At 36.6% G+C, this 21,402-nt stretch overlaps 1 protein-coding gene across 5 annotated transcripts in view; it reads left to right on the top strand.

Moving 5' to 3' along the window:
• ZFYVE16 (zinc finger FYVE-type containing 16) overlaps positions 1-21,402 on the top strand; it is a 53,594-nt gene that overhangs the window by 6,910 nt on the left and 25,282 nt on the right. For 4 of the 5 annotated variants that reach the window (XM_025924263.2, XM_086697844.1, XM_086697819.1 and 1 more), the window contains 6 exons: positions 6,850-6,957; positions 8,218-10,463; positions 12,099-12,195; positions 15,032-15,193; positions 18,041-18,183; positions 20,260-20,635. In XM_025924263.2, the coding sequence (XP_025780048.1) occupies positions 6,888-6,957; positions 8,218-10,463; positions 12,099-12,195; positions 15,032-15,193; positions 18,041-18,183; positions 20,260-20,635 (3,094 nt within the window). In that variant the 5' untranslated portion in view covers positions 6,850-6,887. Of the gene's footprint in view, positions 1-6,849; positions 6,958-8,217; positions 10,464-12,098; positions 12,207-15,031; positions 15,194-18,040; positions 18,184-20,259; positions 20,636-21,402 lie in introns of those variants that run through there. The other variant, XM_086697853.1, reaches the window with a different exon arrangement.

Here is a 21,402-nt window from a genome sequence, read left to right as displayed (position 1 = left end):
TTTTAAAAATTTGGAAATACTGAGGTTTATTCTTTGTGTCATAAAGTTCTGTAGATACTGACAAATGCTTAATGTCTTATATTCACCACTATAGTATCATATAAAATAGTTTCACCACCCTAAAAAATCCACAGTGCTTTACTTTCAAGTTCGACTGTCCCCCAAACTACTAGCAATCAGTGATGTGTTTATTCTCTTTGTAGTTTTACCTTTTCCAAAATGTCAATTAGAATCATAATACAGTATGTAGACTTTTTAAGACTGTCTTCTTTCACATACAGTACATATTTAAGGTACGTCCCATGTCTTTTTGTGGCTTGTTAGCTTATTTCTTTGTATCATTGAATACTATTCCATTGCATGGATGTATCACAGTTTATTTATCTGTTCATTTACTGAAGGTCATTTTGGATGTTTCCAAATTTTGTCAGTTGTAAAAGAAGCTGTTATAAATTTCACATCTAAATTCTTGTGTGGACATAAATCTTTAAGTCAATTGGGTAAAATACCTAATAGTATGATTGCTGGATCATATGGTAAGACTATGTTTAGTTTTATAAGAGGCAAACTATTTTTCAGAGTGGCTGTACCATTTTGTATTCCCATCAGGAATAAATGAGAGTTCCTGCTGAATAGCATCCTTGCAGCATTTGGTATTGTCGGTTTTTTGGATTTTAGCCATTGTAATTGATGTAAAATGGTACCTCATTGTTTTAATCTGTAGTCCCTAAAAACAAATGACATTGAGCATTTTATCATATATTTATTTGCTGTGTGTCTTCTTTGGTGAGGTGTCTCTTTGTGGAACTTTTGCCCATTTAATTGGATTGTTGGTTTCCTAATTATTTAATTTTAGGAGTTGTTTGGAGATTTAGATGCAAGTCCTTTATCAGATATGCGTTTTGCAAATGTTACCTCCCAGGATATGGCTTGTCCTCTTATTCTCTTAAGTGTCTTTTTCAGAGCATATGTTTTTTTAATTTTAAAGTCTAACTTCATCAATTTTTTTAATGGATCATTCTGTTGTTATGATCATAATCAAACTCATAACCAAACCCAAGGTTATGTAGATTTTTCTGTAATGTTTTCTTCAAGAAATATTATAATATATTTTACATTTAGTTCTTTATCCTTTTTAAGTATGTTCCTGTGTAAGGTGTAAGGTCCATATCTAGGTTCGTATTTTTGGCATGGGATGTCCCATTTTTGGGATGTCCAGTTTTCTCAGCACCACTTGTTGAAAAGACTAGCCTTTCTCCTTTGAATTGCCTTTGCGCCTTTGTCAAAGATAATTTGACTGTATTTATTTGTGTGGGTCTATTTCTAGGATCTCTATTCTTTTTATTTTTTATTTTTTTATTATTGTTTTTAATGTTTATTTATTTTTGAGACACATGGAAACAAAGCGTGAGCAGGGGAGGGGCAGAGAGAGAGGGAGACACAGAATCTGAAACAGGCTCCAGGCTCTGGGCTGTCAGCACAGAACCCGATGTGGGGCTCAAACCCATGAACCATGAGATCATGACCTGAGCTGAAGTCAGATGCTCAACTGACTGAGCCACCCAGGAGCCCCGCAGGCTCTCTATTCTTTTGCACTGGTTTATGTGTCTTTTTTTTTTTTTTTTTTTTTTTTGCCAGTACTACATTGTTTTAATTATTATAGCTTTATGAGTCTTAAAATTAGAGTGAGTTGTCCAAATTTGTTCTTCTTTTTCAGCGTTATGTTGGCTATTCTAGGTCCTCTTCCTTTCTGTATACACTTTAGAATTCTGAGTTTCCTGAGTCCTGCAAAAAAGCTTGCTGGGATCTTGATTGGGATTGCATTGAATCCAGAGATCAAGTTGAGAGGAACTGACATCTTAACAATATGGAGTGTACCTATCCTTGAACGTGGAATATATCTTCATTTAATTAGGTCTTCTTTGATTTTTTTCATTCGTATTTTGTAGTTTTCCACATATGGGTCCAGTATGTATTTTGTTAATTTATACCTAAGTATTTACTCTTTTGATGTGCTATCGTAAATGGTATTTTTTAAAATTCCAAATTCCAGTTGTTCCTTGCTCATGTATAGGAATGCATTTGATTTTTGTATATTAACCCTGTATCCAACATCCTTGCTATATTCACTACTCTATTTTGGGGGGGGCCAGTTTTTGGGGATTTTCTACATTGAAAATCATGTCATTACAAATAAAGACAGTTGTAGTTCTTCCTTTCCAAATGGTGTATCTTTTATTTCCTTTCTTACTGCAGTTTCAGTACTGTGTTGAATAGGAGTTGTGAAAGAAGATATCCTTTCCTTGATCCCAATCTTTGATTGGAAAGCATCCAGTTTCTCATCATAATGTATATAATATTAGCTGTAGGCATTTTGTAGCTATTCTTCATCAAATTGAAGAAGTTTCTCTCTGCTCATAACTTGCTGAGGGTTTTTATCATAAGTAAGTGTTGAGTTTTGTCAAATGCTTTTTTTTTTTTTGCATCCACTGATATGATTATTTGATAATATTTTAATCTGTTAATGTGATATTTTCAGAGGTTGAACCAGCCTTGCATACCTGGATAAATTTCACTTGGTTGTTGTGTCAATTTTTTTTTATACATTGTTGGATTCTACTTGCTAATACTTTGTTGAGGATTTTTATGTCTGTGTTCATGAGCAATATTGGTGTGTAGTTTTCTTCTTGTAATGTCTGTATTTGGTTTTGGTATTAGATTAATACTGGTCTAATACAGATGAATTAGGAATGATTCCCTCTGCTTCCTTTTTTCTGAAAGAGATTGTGGAGAATTGGTATTATTTCTTCCTTAAATATTTGGTAAAATTCACCAATGAAGCCATCTGGATCTGGTGATTTGTGGAAGGTTACTAATTATTGATTCAGTTTCATTAATAGATACAGGGCTGTTTGGGTTATCTGTTTCTCTTTGTGTGAGGTTTGGTAGCTTGTGTCTTCCAAGGAAATGGTTTATTTCATCTAAATTATCAAGTTTGGAGGCATAGTGTTGTTCATATTTCCTCATTTTCCTTTAAGTTCATATTATCAGTAATTTTGTTCCCTCTTTCATTTCTGATATGGTAATTTGTGTTTCTCTCTCTTTTTTTTTCTGTTTTCTTTTTTTAATTTGAGACACAGAGAGCATGTGTGAGCAGGGGAGAGGGGCAGAGGGAGAGAGAGAGAGAATTTTAAGCTGGCTCCATGCTCAGCATGAAGCCTGATGTAGGGCTCGATCCCATGACCCTGGGACAATGACCTGAGCCAAATCAAGAGTCAGATGCTGAAGTTACTGAGGCACCCAGGTGCTTTGCTCTTTTCTTGATTAGCCTAATTTATCAGTTTTACTGATTTTTTTTTCAAAGAAAGGAGTTGTTGGTTTCAGTGATTTTTTTTTCCTATTTCTCTGTTGCTTTCCTGCTTTTAATCTCATTGTTTTCTGTTCTAATCTTTGTTATCTTTGTTTCTACTTGTTTTGCTCTTCTTACTCTCCTTTTTCTAGTTTCCCAAGGTGGAAGCTTAGATGATTGATTTTTAGATCTTTTTTTAAACATATGCACTTAAGTTATAAATGCCTCTCTATGCACTGCTTTAATTGCATCCAACAAGCTTCACTTGAATTTTTAAGATTTTTGCCATCAATTTTCATGATCGCTCCCTGTCCCCCCCACATATGTTCCTTATTTATGGCTTCCTGTTCCTGTGTCATATATGCATTGCTGTTTTTTCTGAGAATATTAGTTTCTTTGAAGTTTTCTTCTGTTTCCTGCATTTTTCTCTTATTCCAAGTTCCTTTTGTTTGTTTTGGTGTGTATGTTTTTGTGTACTATTGTATATGTATGATATAACCACAATTTAAAAATGGAAAATGGGTTGACTGGGTGGCGCAGTTGGTTACACATCCGACTGTGGCCCAGGTGATGATCTCGTGGCTCATGCATTTGAGCCCCGTGTCAGGCTCTCTGCTGACAACTCGGAGCCTGGAGTGTGTTTTGGATTCTGTCTGCTCATCCCTTGCTCCCTCCCTCTCTCTTTCTTTCTCTGAAAAATAAAATAAAATATTAAAAAAATTTAAAAATGGAAATAAAAGAAGTAATGTGCTGTGTTAAATTAGGATGACATGCCATTATTATTGAAAATTGTTCTGAAGTTTACCTGTTTCCAGAATAATTATTGTTTTTTTAAAAAAAATTTTTTTAATGTTTTTATTTATTTTTGAGACAGAGAGAGACAGAGCATGAGCAGGGGAGGGGCAGAGAGAGAGGGAGACACAGAATCCGAAGCAGGCTCCAGGCTCTGAGCTGTCAGCACAGAACCTGACGCAGGGCTCAAACCCATGGACTATGAGATCCTGACCTGAGCTGAAGTCGGATGCTTAACCGACTGAGCCACCCAGGCACCCCTAATTATTGTTCTTTTTTTTTTTTTTTAACGTTTATTTATTTTTGAGACAGAGAGAGACAGAGCATGAACAGGGGAGGGGCAGAGAGAGAGGGAGACACAGAATCTGAAACAGGCTCCAGGCTCTGAGCTGTCAGCACAGAGCCCGACGCGGGGCTCGAACTCACGGACTGTGAGATCATGACCTGAGCCGAAGTCGGACGCTTAACCGACCAAGCCACCCAGGCGCCCCTAATTATGTTCTTTTAAGGTGACCTTTTCTGAAGGGTCCTTTACCTTTGGAGTATAAAAGTTTAACTATAGAGTGGCCACCTGTGCATTTCTCTTTATTGAAATTGCTTGGTATAGGGGTTACCTGTATCTGTTGAGTTGTATTTTTCATCAATTCTAGAAAAATTCCTACCATTATCTTTTTAACCATCCTTGTTTCATGCTGTCTATCTTCCTTAGAGGTCTCCATTCTTATGATAGATGAGTTCTGCCATCCATGTCTCTTACCCTGTCATATGTCCCTCTTGTCTTTCTGGGCTGCCTTTTAGGTGGTTTTTTCAGGTAGGTTTTCTAGTTCATTCATTTTTCTCTTAAGCTGTGTCTAAGCTTTTTAACTCATTTTTAAAGTGTCCTTATTTTTTTCTGGACCTCAAGTGTTCATTTCATGGCACTATCATAAATGGTTCTTGTAAAAAACTGTCTCATTTTTGTCTTTTATCCCTCATTTCCCACTCTTATTCTTCACCCCAGGGAACTGTTCAGATGTGCTTAATAATGTATATCTTTTTGTTATGTATTATTGCAAAATTTATATTGTTGATTATGTTTTACAAAAGTAGCAGTATGGAACAGATTGGAAATTTTTTTTAGAAAAGGTCATTTACCAAAGACAGTGTGAGGAACGTTGCTGTAGAGTGTTCCACCTTCTGGATTTAGTTGATTGCTTTGTTTTGATATCATCTAACTTGTCTCTCTATGCTTGGATTTCCTGTAAATACGTGGTTAGTTCTAAAAGCTTGATTAGATTGAGGTTCAGTTTTTTTGGGTAAGAATACATTATATGGGATACTGTATCTTCCACATGAGGCACATAATGTTTGGTTCTTCCACATGTATTTATTTTTTTAATGTTTATTTATTTTTGAGAAACAGAGACAGAGTGCGAGCAGGGGAGGGGCAGAGAGAGGGAGACACAGAATCTGAAACAGGCTCCAGGCTCTGAGCTGTCAGCATAGAGTCCAACGCGGGGCTCGAACTCACGAACTGCGAGATCATGACCTGAGCTGAAGTCAGACGCTTAACCGACTGAGCCACCCAGGCACTCCCTTCCATATTTATTGATAGTGAAATTGATCACTGGAAGGAAGTCAGATGTGTTTGCCTGTTTCCACCATTATAAAGTTCTCTTCCAGTCTTTCGTCTAGCCCTTTAATTAACATCCATTGATAGCCATTGCCTAGTCTATTATTTGCATTAAGGATTGCCAAGAGATGATTTAAAAAATTTTAATATACATCTGCATTTATTACCTGAGATTCTTACCTAAAGAACTTTCCCTCAGCAACTACTTAAAGTACATTTTGTTAATAGAGGGAAGGATAAGTTATTGGCTCTTTTCCCTTAATGTATCACCTTTCAGAGCATTGGGTTTATGCCCTGGCAACCCTCTAATGAGTGGTGGTATTTGTTTTTGTTTTTAGTATCATTAAGATCTCTTTGTTTTTTATCTATTTGATTTGTGTTCAGTCCTTTGCAGGCTTAGTTAATTTGATGTTTGGTTGTCCTATTTAAGACAGTAGGAACCCCTTCAACTAGGCTCCTGTGTCGTTTTGATTTTATCTCATTGGCCACTGATAGATTTCTTTAAGGTGTCTCCAGACTTATAGGGAGAAGTTCTTGACATAGATCAGAGGTTTATCTGCTTTATTCATAGAGCTAACTTTTAGTTTTTTTTTATATTTCTCTTAATATGTTCATTTTCTATTTCTTTAACTCCTGTTCTTAGCTTACTAATCTTCAGTCTCTCTCCTATTCTAACATAAGGATCTAAAGCTGTATTTGAAGTACTGCTTTTGCTGAATCCCATAAGTTTTTATATGCAGTATTTTTATTCGTAAGTGGTATATTTTATATTACCATATCATATATATTATTTGATATAAAGTTCTTATAACTATTTTTAGCATTGACTTATGAATTCTTCTTTGATTATGTACCTTAAGTAACTCATGTCACTTAGATAAGTGTTTTAAAATTTACAATAGTATATGTATGTTATGTTGTTAGAGTTTTCTTGTCATTTTGTATATAGAGAGGCAATTGCTTCAACTAAATTGTAGATTCCTCAAAGGAATTTATTTGTGTCTATTTCTCGACTATGTTTCTTGGTATGCAGTAGATGGCATAATATTTATATGTTAGAGAATTAAATGAACTCTCATGACTTTTTATTTTCTAGGCATAGAGAATTAAATTCTGAATAAGTCTTTAAGTAGGATGGACAGTTATTTTAAAGCAGCAGTCAGTGACTTGGACAGACTCCTAGATGATTTTGAACAGAATCCAGGTGTGTTGGTTTTTAATTTTTGTTACTAATGGAATTTCTAAATGTCTGTGCATCAGTTATCTAAGATATAGAGTACTGTTAGCAAATTTGGTTTTAGTTCTGGTCACAAGGTTATATTCTGTAAGGAGTTCATGTTTTATTATAACATGTTAGTTTATTCTTATACAGAATAGAACCAATAGCCAGAAATAGAAGTAAGGAAGCTAGTTTTCTCTACAGATACAAATTTAACTAAAAGACCTTTAAAATCAACATATGAGCCAGCTGAAAGCAACTTGAAAACTTTACATGAATTGGTATTTCATTACTATGAGAGATAGTGTTTTACTCACTTTATTATTTTTTTATAATGATATTTATAAAGACCAACCCCATTTTTTTATTTGTTTGAGAGAGAGAGCACAAGTAGGGGAGGGACAGAGAGAGAGAGAGAGAGAAGGAACCCAAAGCAGGCTTTGCACTGTCAGTGTGGAGGCTGATGCAGGGCTTGAACACAAGAACCTTGAGATCATGACCTGAGCTGAGGTCAGACACTTAACTCACTGGGCCACTCAGGCACCCCTGTTTTACTCATTTTAGAATGAAGACTAGGAAACTGGAGAGAGAACCAAGAAGTTAAATTGTTTTTCAGCTCTTCCTCAGTCTGGTTTTTATAGTGCAGCTGAGTTATTTTGGGGTGTGTGTGTGTGTGTGTGTGTGTGTGTTTCTTTAAAGTTTACTTATTTCTTTTGAGAGAGAGCGTGCAAGTGTAGAGGGATGAGTGGGGGAGGGGCAGAGAGAAAGGAAGACACAGAATCCGAAGCAGGCTCCAGGTTCCGAGCTGTCAGCACAGAGCCTGATGTAGGGCTTGAACTCATGAACTGTGAGATCATGACCTAAGCTGAAGTCCAATGCTTAACTGACAGAGCCACTCAGTCGCCCCTATTTCAAATGCAACTTTTATCACATTGTGACATTTGCATTGAATAGTAAAAACTCCCAAGTAGTTTAAATAAAAATAATGGGGGGTGGAACGCCTGGCTGGCTCAATCAGAGCGTGTGACTCTTAATCTCAGGGTTTGAGCCCCACACTGGGTATAGAGACTACTCAAAAATAAAAAAATCTTAAAAAAATTTTTTGGAGGTTGTTACCGTTTGTAAGAAAGTAGTCTACCTCTGGTCTAAATAGAAGTTCAGTTTAGAAGTCTTAGAAAATGTAACATCTTTGTGATAATTTTAATTTGGCTCTCCTGAATAACATTGTATCTGTCTTTTAATTAGATGAACAAGATTATCTCCGAGATGTGCAAAATGTATATGATTCTAACCACTGTTCAGTTTCTTCAGAGTTGGCTTCCTCGCTACTACCAAAGGATCAACAATGCATTAATTGTTGTGCCTCATCAGAAACATGCTATGAAACAAATCAGATTTCTCTGAACAAAACACTTGAGGGACTAACTTCTATACAAAATGAAAAAAATGTAACAGGACTTGATCTGCTTTCTTCTGTGGATGGTGGCACTTCAGATGAAATCCAGCCTCTGTATATGGGACGATGTAGTAAACCTGTCTGTGACCTGATAAGTGACATGGGTAACTTAGTTCATGTAACAAATAGTGAAGAAGATATTAAACAATTATTGCCAGATGATTTTAAGTCTAGTGCAGATTCTTTGATTGGATTGGATTTATCTTCAGTGTCAGAAACTCTTCATGCCTCTTCAACAGACCGTGATAATAATACTGTCAGAGAGGAACAGAATGATGTCCACTCTGAATTACAAAATAGAGAAATTAGTGGAGCTGAAGAATTGGGTATGAAAGTAGATACAGCACCTTCAGATTCATGTAATTACAGCGGAAAAGAGAATTTAAAGGATAAAAAGATCTCTAATCAGTTAGAACCAGTTGTTGATGGTTTTAACATGCCATCTGCTTTGACTCAACAAAGTTCTAAAATGTTTGATACCAAAGACAACCTACAACGCAAGAACCAGCCATGTGAATTACTAAAAGCTGATAGCTGTTTGGTGGAAGATGAAGTAGATGTGGCAGTCATAGCTGCCACAGAATGTTTAAAACAAGGAGACTGCACAAGTGCTGTGCCCTGCAGTGTTCCAAAAAATGAAGATTTATACTTACATGACTCAAATTCAAAAGATGAAAATTTCAAATCACCTGACTTTTCCTTTCAGGAAGATAGGACTGCTGTATTTGTAAAACAATCTGCAAAAGAAGACTCAAGAAATATAGGTCTTAAAGATAATCAAGATACAATCCAAGATTCCTCTCCAGCTTTACAGGTTTCAGATGAAGAGATCTATTCCTCATTGACCTGTCTTCCAGTACCTGGGTCTTTGTGTGGATCATTAATTGAAACTAAAGCACATGGTGATTGTTTATCACAGAATGAACATAAAGATAACATACAAGACACAGTGACAGTCCATGAAGAAGTACAGAAGAGTGTTATTCTGGGTGGGGAACCGTTGAAGGAGACTGATCATTTGAAACAGGAAAAATGTGAAAACGTAATTGAAAAGGTGGGAGATAGAAAGGAAGAGTCCAACCAGATGGTAATCAGAGTTGAATCTTTGGATTACCCTGGTAACACAAATTCTTCTACAGCTACAGAATCTCATTTGGAGCTTTCTGGTGCTGATGCCCCAGAGTTTCCTGATGGTTGTGAAGGTCTCCCTTTTTTAAGCACTGATATCAGTGGGCAAGACTTAGATTACTTTAATATTGATGAAGGTATGAAAAGTGGAACACTAATTAGTGATGCTGAACTTGATGCCTTTCTAACTGAACAGTATCTTCAGACTAGTAACATAAAAGCCTTTGAAGAAAATGTGAATGACTCAAAATCTGAAATGAATCAGATAGATGTGAAAGGCCTAGATGATGGAAATGTCAGTAATACATATTTCAATGCTGAAACAGGAGCTACTGGGGAAAGTCTTGGTATTAATATGATTTGTGAAACAGTTGATAAACAAAATACAACAGAAAATGGTGGCCTTTCTTTAGGGGAAAAAAGTACAATTGCAAATGAACAAGGGTTACCTAACAATAAATCTGAGATTATGAATGAATTATCAGTCTCTGATATTAATAGTCAGTCTGTTCATGTTGGAGGGGCTAGACCTAAGCAATTGTTTAGCATTCCATCAAGACCAGGGAGTTCAAAGGAACCAGGTAAACCAGATGTTCCAAATATCCCTGAAAGCGAACCCAGCACAACAAATACGATTGTTCCAACCACTTGTACTACTGATTCTACAGCTGATCCTCAGGTTAGCTTCAACTCTAATTACATTGATATAGAAAGTAATTTTGAAGGTGGATCCACTTTTATAACTGTGAGTCAAGAATCTCTACCTGTAAACACTTGCAAAGAAGGCCTGGTTTTGGGCCTAAAACAACCTACTTGGGTTCCTGATTCAGAAGCTCCAAACTGTATGAACTGCCAGGTCAAATTTACTTTTACGAAAAGGCGACACCACTGCCGAGCATGTGGGAAAGTAAGTTATAAAAATCTTTGTTTTTTATTCTTTTGAAACATTTATTTTTTTTAACATGTATTTATCTTGAGAGTATGTATGTATACATACTCATAACATGTATGTATGAGTGAGTGGGTGGAGGGGCAGAGAGAGGAGAGAGAGAAAATCCCAACCAGGCTCTGTGCTGACAGCACAGAGCCCGACTTGGGGCTCAATCCTACAAACTGGGAGATCATGACCTGAGCTAAAACCAAGAATCGGACACATAACAGACTGAGGTGCTCCTATTCTTTTGAGACATTTAAAATGAAATTTAATGTTATAAAACGGATTGATAGATGATTTAAAGTTTTAGTTTAAAATCACTATTTTTCACCTACGTGGAAATAAATAAAACACTTTCGTTTTATAGATTGCTTGAGAATGAATAAATGTCACATTGTCATTAGTATTACATACTGGGAAATAAGGAATACTAATTACTAGTTTTTATGAAATCTAAAGAATATGTGTCTTTATCTCTCTAACATTTACACTTGAGATGTCCCAAATTCATTATATCCCCCTGGGTCCTTGAAGTCTTAATTTCAAGACCATTTTGCAGTTAGTGTTAGTCTATCTAGGGAAACACTGGGAGAAAGAAAAACAAATTGGTTGCCACAAGGTTCAGAATGCTGAAGCTGGCGTTGTTTGCATTCTGACTGCATTGACTATAAACTCTAAGGGTTTCCTATAGAAATAACATTTACTTCTTTCAATTTTTTTATTTATATTCATTTATTTTCATTTTATGTATTTTAAAGAGAAAGAGAGTGAGTAGGGGGGGCAGAGGGAGAGAGAGAGAGAGAGAGAGAGAGAGAGAGAACCCCAAACAACTCCATGCTCAGCACAGACCCCAATGTGACCTGAGCTGAAATCAAAAGTTGGATGCTCAACCGACTAAGCCACCCAGGCACCCCAACATTGCATTTTTTATTCAGCACTGATTTTCAGTATTGGGTTGGTCTCAGATCACCCCTCTTTTCTTTTAGAAAAAAATGACATTCTACCTTTAAAAGTTGTAAATAAAGGACCACAGAAAACTTTAAATTGTAAAGTTACTCATTAAAGAAAAATTTTGTTCCTTTCCAATGAACAGAATTGACTTAAAGGAATTCCCCTTGTGAGAGATACAATTTTATTTTTATTTTTTTATTATTTAAAAAAATTTTTTTTAAAGTTTTATTTATTTTTGAGAGAGAGTGAGAGAGCAAGAGCCGGGGAGGAGCAGAGAGAGAGAGAGAGAGAGAGAGAGAGAGAGAGAGAGAGAAAATCCAAAGCAGACTCTAGGCTCTGAGCTGTCAGCCCAGAGCCTGATGTGGGGCTCAAACTCATGAACCACAAGATCATGACATGAGCTGAATTCGATGCTTAACCAACTGAGCCACCTAGCCACTCCAGAGATATGATTTTAAGTTGCAGAAACCTCATTGAAGTAAAACAAATAAAAAATAATTATTTTAATAACTATGATTATGGTGATTAGAAAAATTATTTATATCATCAAAAAAAATGGTGTTTGGTTAATTAGATTTTGGGCCTCCTCTCTCCCTGCCTCCTGTAGGTATAAACATGCTTGACACAAAACCAAGTTCGATATTTTATTCTTTATAGGTCTTTTGTGGTGTCTGTTGTAATAGGAAGTGTAAACTGCAATATCTAGAAAAGGAAGCAAGAGTATGTGTAGTCTGCTTTGAGTCTATAAGTAAAGGTGAGTATTAACTTGACATATTTTCTTCCAGTAATTGAATATATCTTAAAAACAATTGGATTGTGACAAAGAAAAACTTCTTTATTTTCTTAAGGCGAGGACCTAGTGTTGACTTATCTGGCTTAGGTGGGCCATCCCACGGCTTGGTTTCTCTTCTTTTTGTTCTACTCTCACAATTAATACTACCAATCCGGAAAGGAAGCAGTTTCTGGAGTGGCAGTTCATTAACTTTTAACAGGTACCAAGTCCCTAAATGCTGCATTTCATCTGCCTATTTGTTTTGTCAACATCATTGTCATCCTTATCATCTTAATATAAACTTTTATAGAATAGTTACTGTTGAATAGTATTTAGTGTTACATACTAATAGCATAAGGCAAGATAATTGTTCCCACCCTTTGGAAAATTATAATCTAAGATGGGAATAAAAAATAAGGTAGTAATATTTATGATTTTATATATAAATTCATAGAACTGTCACAGTATTAGCACATTTTTGTCTCATATTTTTTTCCCTTCTCAATTTTAGAATTTTGTTTGTATGAATTTCCCATTGTTTCTGGCTCCCTAGCTTAGCTACCATTATCAGCAAGTCTTGGTAGTCTTATTTGTGTTCTCACAGTGTGTGTGTGTGTGTGTGTGTGTGTGTGTGTTGTATTGTGCTTTTTCCCTCAAATACACATTTGCTCTTTTGAGTACTTCTTGGCATTTTGAAAGATTTGTTGACAGTTTAATTCCCAGCAAATATGACTTGGGACTTTTCAATACCAGGCCTGTGCTTTTAGCTCAGGTACTGCTTCCCCTGTTAGCCAGGAGAATAAATACCTGATAATAATTTGTTTTTCTCTTTTGAATGAAGATAAAATTTTTCATCAGTTTTCCAAAAAGCTCTGATGGGAGTCTATTAGCCTGAGGTAAGCTACTTTACTCCCTGTTGTTGACCCTTGCTCTGGAAGATAACAGAGTGTGAACTTTTTATATTTCCATATTACCAACATTGTTTATGAAGAGGTTAGTTTAAGACTTTATAGTTGTTTTGTTTTTTTTCCCATGTTGTTTCAGTAGCCCCAGAAGACTGCTGGTGCTGGTGGCCAGACAGCCTGCTAGAATTCAGGAATAGAATTCAGGCTCCCACATAATTCTCTCTCCCTACTTGAAGAAAAAAAATAAAATAGCCACTAATATTTGAAACATTATTTGAGTTGACATGTCAGAGTTTTAGGTGAACATTCAAACATTTTGACTGTAAGGTACCAGGAGAAAAGATGCAGTCATTAAAGAGACTCAGTAGGATTTTGGGATCATGCTTTGGTTTCTCAAGGAAAATATCTTGGAATGAATTTGGTTATTTAGTTATCTGTTTTATTTATTCTGTATGATACCTTCTAGAATATATTCTCACAGTTCTATTTAACATTAATTTGTACACCACAAGAAAACAAACACAAGTTATTTTAAGATCAACTTTAGGGTTGAAGATGGTAGAAGTGACCATTTAAAATAATGTTATTAAATAAGATGAGAAAGATGGCTCAACAAGGGTTGTTAGATTCCATAAAGGATTAAGAAGAAAAGATAGTTTAAATAGAGATTATGGATAATGAGGAAGCTGTGCTGAGACTGTGTAAGTTTCAAGGAAGCCCGCATGTGAGTGCCATTAGGTAGATTTGGGGCAAGTTGGACATTACTCAAAACTCAGAGTAAGATGTTTGGATTTTATTTGGTGAGGGGAAGCTGATTCATGAGACTGCTGTCATTCAGTGGCCTTTGAGGAAGATGACTGTAGCAGTGGCAACATATCTAGCAGATTGGTTTGGAGAAATGCTGAAGGGAGAGCTCTCAGTGCCTGTTCTATGTTATTTGGATAAAAAATCATTCACCAACATTCAAGCAATATTTTGCATTTTGGAGCTCTAGCTGTGAAAGAATATATTTCCTGTTCTCATGGAACTTATGACCTCATGGAGCTTAGGAATGTGGGGAGAGATGGATAGTTAGGAAAGAGAATATCAGATGGCGATAATATCCTAAATGAAAATAAAAGATTCTAAGAGGGAAGGATAGTACCGGATTGGTAACAATGAAAATAAAAGATTATAAGAGGGATGGATAGTACCGGATTGGTAACAAGAAGTAGTGTTTTTTAATGTTGGGCAGAATAAGGCTTTATGATATGACATGAGAACAGAGACTTAAAGTGAGAGAATAAAGCTGAGAATAAAGTGAGTATTTGTGGAAGAACATTCCAGGCAGAGAGAATAAGAGCCAAGACTCTAAGCTAGGAGAGTGCTTATTTGACTTGTTGAAGAACAAGGAGGCCTGGTGGCTGGATCCTAATGAGCAAGTGGGAATCGTAGTGAGAGATGAGGTCAGAGAGCTCAATGGGAAGACAGAGGAGGTAGGGATGTAGACTGTGTAGGGTCTTGTGAGCCACTGTAACAACTGGGATTTTCACTCCGGTTGGGAACCAATTAAGGGATTTTAAACAGGAATGATGTGATAGGATTTATGTCTTAAAAGAATCACACTGAACTGTGTCAAAAACAGACTGTAGGGGTACAAGGACAAAAACCAAGACAGTCATATTAAATAGCAGTTATTTCCTATAGTAGATATCAAACATATGCTAAATAGAATATTGAGACAATTGGTAACTTATAGTGAAGTAGGGTGCTGCCAGCTGGAGTAAGGTCATTATCTTTGCCAAGTGCCACTTCTTTTTCTTGCTTAGCCAATGAGTTCTTTCTCCTCACAACTTGAAAAAATAGATAATTTATCATAATTTACCTTGAAGTTCAAAAATATTTTAATATTTTAATATTTTTCCCCTTTATAGCTCAGGCATTCGAAAGGATGATGAGTCCAACTGGTTCTAATCTTAAATCTAATCATTCTGATGAATGTGCCAACATCCAGCCTCTTCAGGAGAGTCAGACATCCAGTATACCTTCACCTACAACTTTACCGATCTCAGCCCTTAAACAACCAAGTGTTGAAGGTAATTAGCAGAAAATGCTGTGTCTTAGACTAAAGATAATTTTTAATGGAATTTTTCTAGTTTGATAGAGTCTAGCGAGGACTAGACTAGATATCAGAAGAAATTTAGTACAGGGAACTGGTAGGTATATGTGTTAGAAGGCTGAAAGAGCAAAAATGGCATGCTCAAGTGACTCAGCGATTGCTAACTGCAGGAAACAACCACTACCCATAGGGTTGGGGTAATGAACAGTGAAAGGCAGTATTCTAGAACTCAGTGCAGGAGTACCAGGAGGTGTTTGGTTCTCAGAACTGGGATTCAGGGCTTGGGGTACTATGTGGCTGGTATTGTGATTTCTGGGGGAGCACCAAGTGGCAAATCCTGGAACCATCAAGGGCTCTCATACAATTGGTGTTCAGTTGAGCAAAGGAGTGATCCAGGCTTGATATTAGGAGTACTGAAAATTGCATGGCATGCCCGTGTATCTGGTGGTACTGCTGCTGAAAGGATCCTGGAAGGAATTGGAAACAGAATTCCTTCTCTTCCCACCTTCCAGTCTCCCACCAACACTATTGGCAGAACATGGTCAGAGCCAACCAGCAAGGGGGTCTGGGAGTTGCACTTTCCAGACTTTAGCCTGGCATCAAAGAGCACCTTATATAGAAGGGTGGGCTTGGGTTTGAGAGACAAGTAAGTAACTGGCACATCTCTCTTTCTTCAAAAATCTGTTTTTAAATGTATATTTTACTACAATAAAAATGTTTTTAAAACCTATTTAAAAATCTTTGGGTTCTCTGGTCTTTTTTTTACAGCTGCTGTAGTTTAGGGTCTTCAGTAAAGCCTGTGTACATTTTTTAAAAATGTTTATGAAAGAGAGAGAGAGAGAGAGAGTGTGAGTGGGGTAGGGGCAGAGAGAGAGAGAGACACAGAATCCAAAGCACCTCCAGGCTCTGAGCTGTCAGTACAGAGCCCAAAGCGGTGCTCAGACTCATGAACTGTGAGATCATGACCTGAGCCGAAGTTGGACGCTCAACGACTGAGCCACCCAGGTGACCCAGTCTGTGTACATTTTTAAACGTAAACTATTAGCCTCTAACTTGCTAGAAGATAAGTGTAAATGTCAGTTAAAGGCAGATTCAGATACTTCTGATAATTATTTTGGATTTCAGTTTATCTTTTTAATTTTAAGTATACTTTAAAAAAAAATTTTTTTAAATGTCTATTTATTTTGGAGAGAGAGAGAGAGAGAGAGACAGAGCATGAGGAGGGGAGGGACAGAGAGACAGAGGGAGATACAGAATCTGAAGCAGGCGCCAGGCTCTGAGCTGTCAGCACAGAGCCCAATGCAGGGCTTGAACTCACAATGAGATCATGACCTGAGCCGTTGGATGCTTAGTTGGAGGTTTGGATGCTTAACTGACTGAGCCATCCAGGCGCCCCTCAGTTTATCTCTTAATACAGCTGTTTTCCATTTGTCATTATAATTTAAATAAGATTCAGAATATATGGTTGTATGTTATAGCTCTAAAATGAATAAATATACGTTAAAAATATTTACATATTCTAGGGGCGCCTGGGTGGCTCAGTCGGTTAAGCGTCTGACTTTGGCTCAGGTCATGATCCCATGGTTCATGAGTTCGAGCCCCGCATCGGGCTCTGTGCTGACAGAGCCTGGAGCCTGCTTCAGATTCTGTGTCTCCCTCTCTCTCTGCCCCTCCCCCGCTCACACTCTGTCTCTCTCTCTCTCTCTCTCTCTCTCTCTCACAAATAAATAAACATTAAAAAAATTTTTTTAAAAATATTTACATATTGTCTTATCTTGACATCCTAAATTATTAAATTATAGAAGTATTGCAGATACATGAAAGATACCGTATTTAAATTTTTTTTAACATTTATTTATTTCTGAGACAGAGACAGAGGGCAAGTGGGGAAAGGGCAAAGAGAGAGGGAGACAGAATCTGAAGCAGGCTTCAGGTTTTGAGCTGTCAGCACAGAGCCTGGTGTGAGGCTCAAACTCACAAATCCTGAGATCATGACCTGAGCCGAAGTCAGATGCTTAACTGACTGAGCCCCCAGGTGCCCCGAAAGATACCTTATTTAGAATGTCTATCCATAATGCAAAAGTTATGTGTGATGCCAGTTTTCTCAGTGTTATCTGTATTATGTTCTAGAAGGTAGATGTCAATCTTTTGATTTTTATATTCTAAAACCATCTGGCAGCTTTTTTCATAACCTCCATCTGTGGATGCTTTGTAATAAAAGAGAACATGTATTTATGCTGATAGCTAATTATTTTCTCCAAATTTGGGAGGGAAATATTAATAAAATCCAATATCCACATTGTAAGAACAAAAATTATTATGCTTCTTTTGTTAAGTAAATTAAAAATAAGAAATGACCTCTGATGCACAAGTGATCTTGTTGCCTTTTTTAGACTTTTTATAATTCTTTCTGTTTTTCCATGTTTTTCTTTGCTTATCTACCATCCTCCAGTCTACTCCATTTTTCCACCTTTCCTTTGTCTTTAAATTTTATTCAGTTTTCGCTCACTCCTCAGAAACGTATGCTTAGTAATACAGGCTTTAAATCTGCCCCCAGTGTCCTAAAGATATAACCTCTCCTGTCCACTTATTCTGAGTATGTAATTTCCAGTGTTACTCCTTCCTTTTTTATGAATTAGGAAAAGACTTCCATTCTGGGTAGATGAATCATAAAAGGTCATTTCCCCAGGCCTTTGCAATCCTGAGAAGGCAGGTCTTGCTAATGGGTAGCAAGAAGCTTTTGAAATCACTTCCCAACCAATTTAGTATTAAATCATTGTAATATTACCAAATTCAAGTACTTTACTTTATAAACTGATCCTAGGATTATGCTCCAAAGAACAGAAGAGAGTATGGTTCGCAGATGGTATACTGCCCAATGGTGAGGTTGCAGATACAACAAAATTATCATCTGGAAGTAAAAGATGTCCTGAAGACGTTAGTCCTCTCTTGCCTGATATGCCCTTGGTAAGGAATCTAAAGAATGACTTGTTGATTTAATAAGATTTTATTTTAAGTATATTCTGTAGCATGATTATTATAGTACTTATTTTTTTAATACTGTGAGCTTCCTAAAGTGAGAAATATATGATGTAGTGAATATATTTCAGATTTTACCTTTTTTAAAAACATTTATTTTGAGAGAGAGAAAGAGAACATGCATGTGAGAGGGAAGGGCAGAGAGATAGGGAGAGAGAGAACCCTCAGCAAGTTCCACCCTGTCAGGGCAGAGCCCAACATGGGGCTCAGTCTCACAAGCTGTGAGATCATGACCTGAGCAGAAATCAAGAGCCAGATGCTTAACTGACTGAACCACCCAGGCACCCCAGATTTTACCTTTTTTAATGTCAGTTTAAGGTAATGATTCTCAGACTTTTTGCTCTCAGGATGCCTTTATACTCTTAAAACTTACTTAGACCTTCAAAGAGCTACTATAGGTTATGTGGGTTATACCTAGTGATAATTCCTGTATTAAAATTGTGAAAAATATAAAAGTTAATTTAAAAATAAATTTGTCATATTAATAGAAGTAGTATTTTTATAGACATTTCAAAATAAAAGTTGAGTGAGAGGAATGACACTTTCATATTTTTGCAAAATTCTTTGATGTCTGTCTTAATACAAGATTCTCACATCTGCTTCCATATTCAGTCTGTTGTGTTATGTTGCTTTTGGTTAAATTATATGAAGAAAATCCTAGGACCTCACTGACTCCCTGAAAGGATCTTGAGGATCTCAGAGATCTCTGACTCACATTTAAAAAAAAATTTTTCCTAATCTTTATTTATTTTTGAGAGCTAGAGAGACAGAGTGCAAGCAGGGGAGGAACAGAGAGAGGGTGGGGGACACAGAATCCAAAGCAGGCTCCAGGCTCTGAGCTGTCAGCAAAGAGCCTGACGCGGGGCTCGAACCCACAAACCATGAGATCATGACCTGAGCTGATGTCGGACACTTAACCGACTGAGCCACCCAGGCGCCCCCCTGACTTACGTTTTAAGAACCACTGGTGTAACAAAATAGAACTGAGATTTAGTAATTTAATTTAGACTAATATGTGTTTAGTGATTTTCATACATTCAATAAAGTATCTGATAGTGGTATTTATGTTTGCATTTAAACAAATATGCTAGGTGTTAAATAAAAGATAAGTAAGACGGAATCCCAGCCCGCTAAGAACTCTTATTGTAAAGTAGCAAAATATTAATAGAAGTGAGTATTAATACATGAAATTGGAATGCTTTTACTCAGTAAACAAATTTATTGAGCATCTACTCTGTGCCAGTTACCTGATTTATCCTGGGTATAGACAAGATTGTCATGTATCTTACTCTGTTTAAATTCACATAGCATATAAACCTATGCTTTTTTGTCGGGGTTCATGAGCTAGAATTTACAAATAGCCATAATTACCCAAAGTATGTTTCTTAGCTAACACCTACCCTCAATTGATATTTTAACAAAATAAAAGTTCTAAACAGGCTAGTAAGTTTTACTTGAGTTCAAACTGGTTCTCATTTAATAATGACTCAGCTTTGGCCAGTTCAAAAAGAAAGGGGCTTTACTGAAGCCAGCTTGAAATGTTGTTTATTGGTGGTTACTATTGAGGAATATACCTACCACTCTGCTTCCTAACCACTCCCCTCCCTGCTTTACCTGCTGATCTCTCCCTTGGTCCCCTCCCCACACCCAAGGCTTTTTGGCTATTGTCAGGAGAGTTTAGTTGAACTAAATTTGATTAGTGTGTGATATGGTACAGGATCCTGAAGTTCTTCTTGCCTCCTTTTTCTAGTCTATAAAATTAAAGTCATTAACACCTACTGAGTATATGATATAGTAAAGTTAAGTCTTACTCTTCAGAATTTAAAGAAGCAAAATGGTACTGTTTCTTGGCAAATTTGGCTTCTGAAGAATTTCTGAGCCCATTTTGGTTTTATTTATTCTTGTTAAAAAGGTATCTTTGGTTATAGCGATTAACATTTCACAGTTGAACAGAGAATATGAACTGATGTGTTTTGTTTTTTTTTTTAATTCCATATTTTACAGACAGTAAACACAGTGGATCATGCCCATTCTACTGCAGTGGAGAAAGCAAACAATGAGATAGGAGAGATTACAAGTGATATAATTCGGAGTCCTATTTCTCAGGTTCCATCTGTGGAAAAACTGCCTATAAACACAGGAACTGAGGGGTTACCTACTTCTTGTTCTTTTACACTAAATGATGATGTTTTTGCAGAAATTGAGGGACCACCTACTCCTACTGATGTCTTAGTTCACAGCAATTTACCTGTTGCTAGTACTTCGGATTATAGGTTACTGTGTGATATTGACAAGAATGTTTGCAATAAGATTAGTCTTCTACCTAATGATGAGGACGGTTTGCCCCCTCTTATGGTTGCATCTGGAGAAAAGGGATCAGGTAGGATAGCAGTTATTTAAATTTTAAAAGAGGGTTTTTTTGAAAGAATGTACTGGTGAATTTTGTGATGTATGAAATGTACTTTTTAGGCTTAGACGATTTGGTTGAAATATGTACTGAAATATGGCTTGGTATCTTAAGTTTACAAAAAGTCTTGTTATGTGAAAACAAATTCTAAAAAGATCTGAACTTTTGAGTTGAATGGATATGATTCATTTATGACATCTTGAGTCCCTAATTTAGAATGAGGCAAAAGTTTAGTTCAACAGGGAAACTCATTGATTTTTAGTCCTGAAAATATTTCCATTGTGTTAAGGTTTTGTTATTTTTTCCCCTGCCCCCCTCCCCTCATATCATTTTTCTTTAAAGGAGCATAGCACCCAAAGAAGAGAGTATTGGATTGGACAACAAACTAGGAACTTTAGTTCCTCATTTGCTACTTAATACATCTATGACTTGAAGCATGTTATTTAATCTCTATGGGCTTCAGTTTCCTGTGTAAAAGAAGAGAACCTGTACGATCTCTAAGGTCTTTTTCAAGCTGGAGTTTCTGTGGCTAGCTCCCAACTCAGAGTAGTTCCCTAGGATACATCCTTGTCACCCCAGGCATTATGCTGCATCCTGCAACATGAAATGATTATGTTCTGTGCATCATAATATAGGGGAATAAAGCTTAGGATCTCTGTTCTGTCAGTAGGAGCTATTTCATGAACCTGCCTGTAGTGGCAGAAATACCTTAAGTCCTATACTTTGTTTGTTTTCCTGTT

This window comes from Puma concolor, chromosome A1 (genome assembly GCF_028749965.1).
Source record: "Puma concolor isolate L17-30 chromosome A1, mPumCon1.1.hap2, whole genome shotgun sequence".
Lineage (NCBI taxonomy): Eukaryota > Metazoa > Chordata > Mammalia > Carnivora > Felidae > Puma > Puma concolor.
This window is presented reverse-complemented; position numbering and strand designations above follow the sequence as displayed.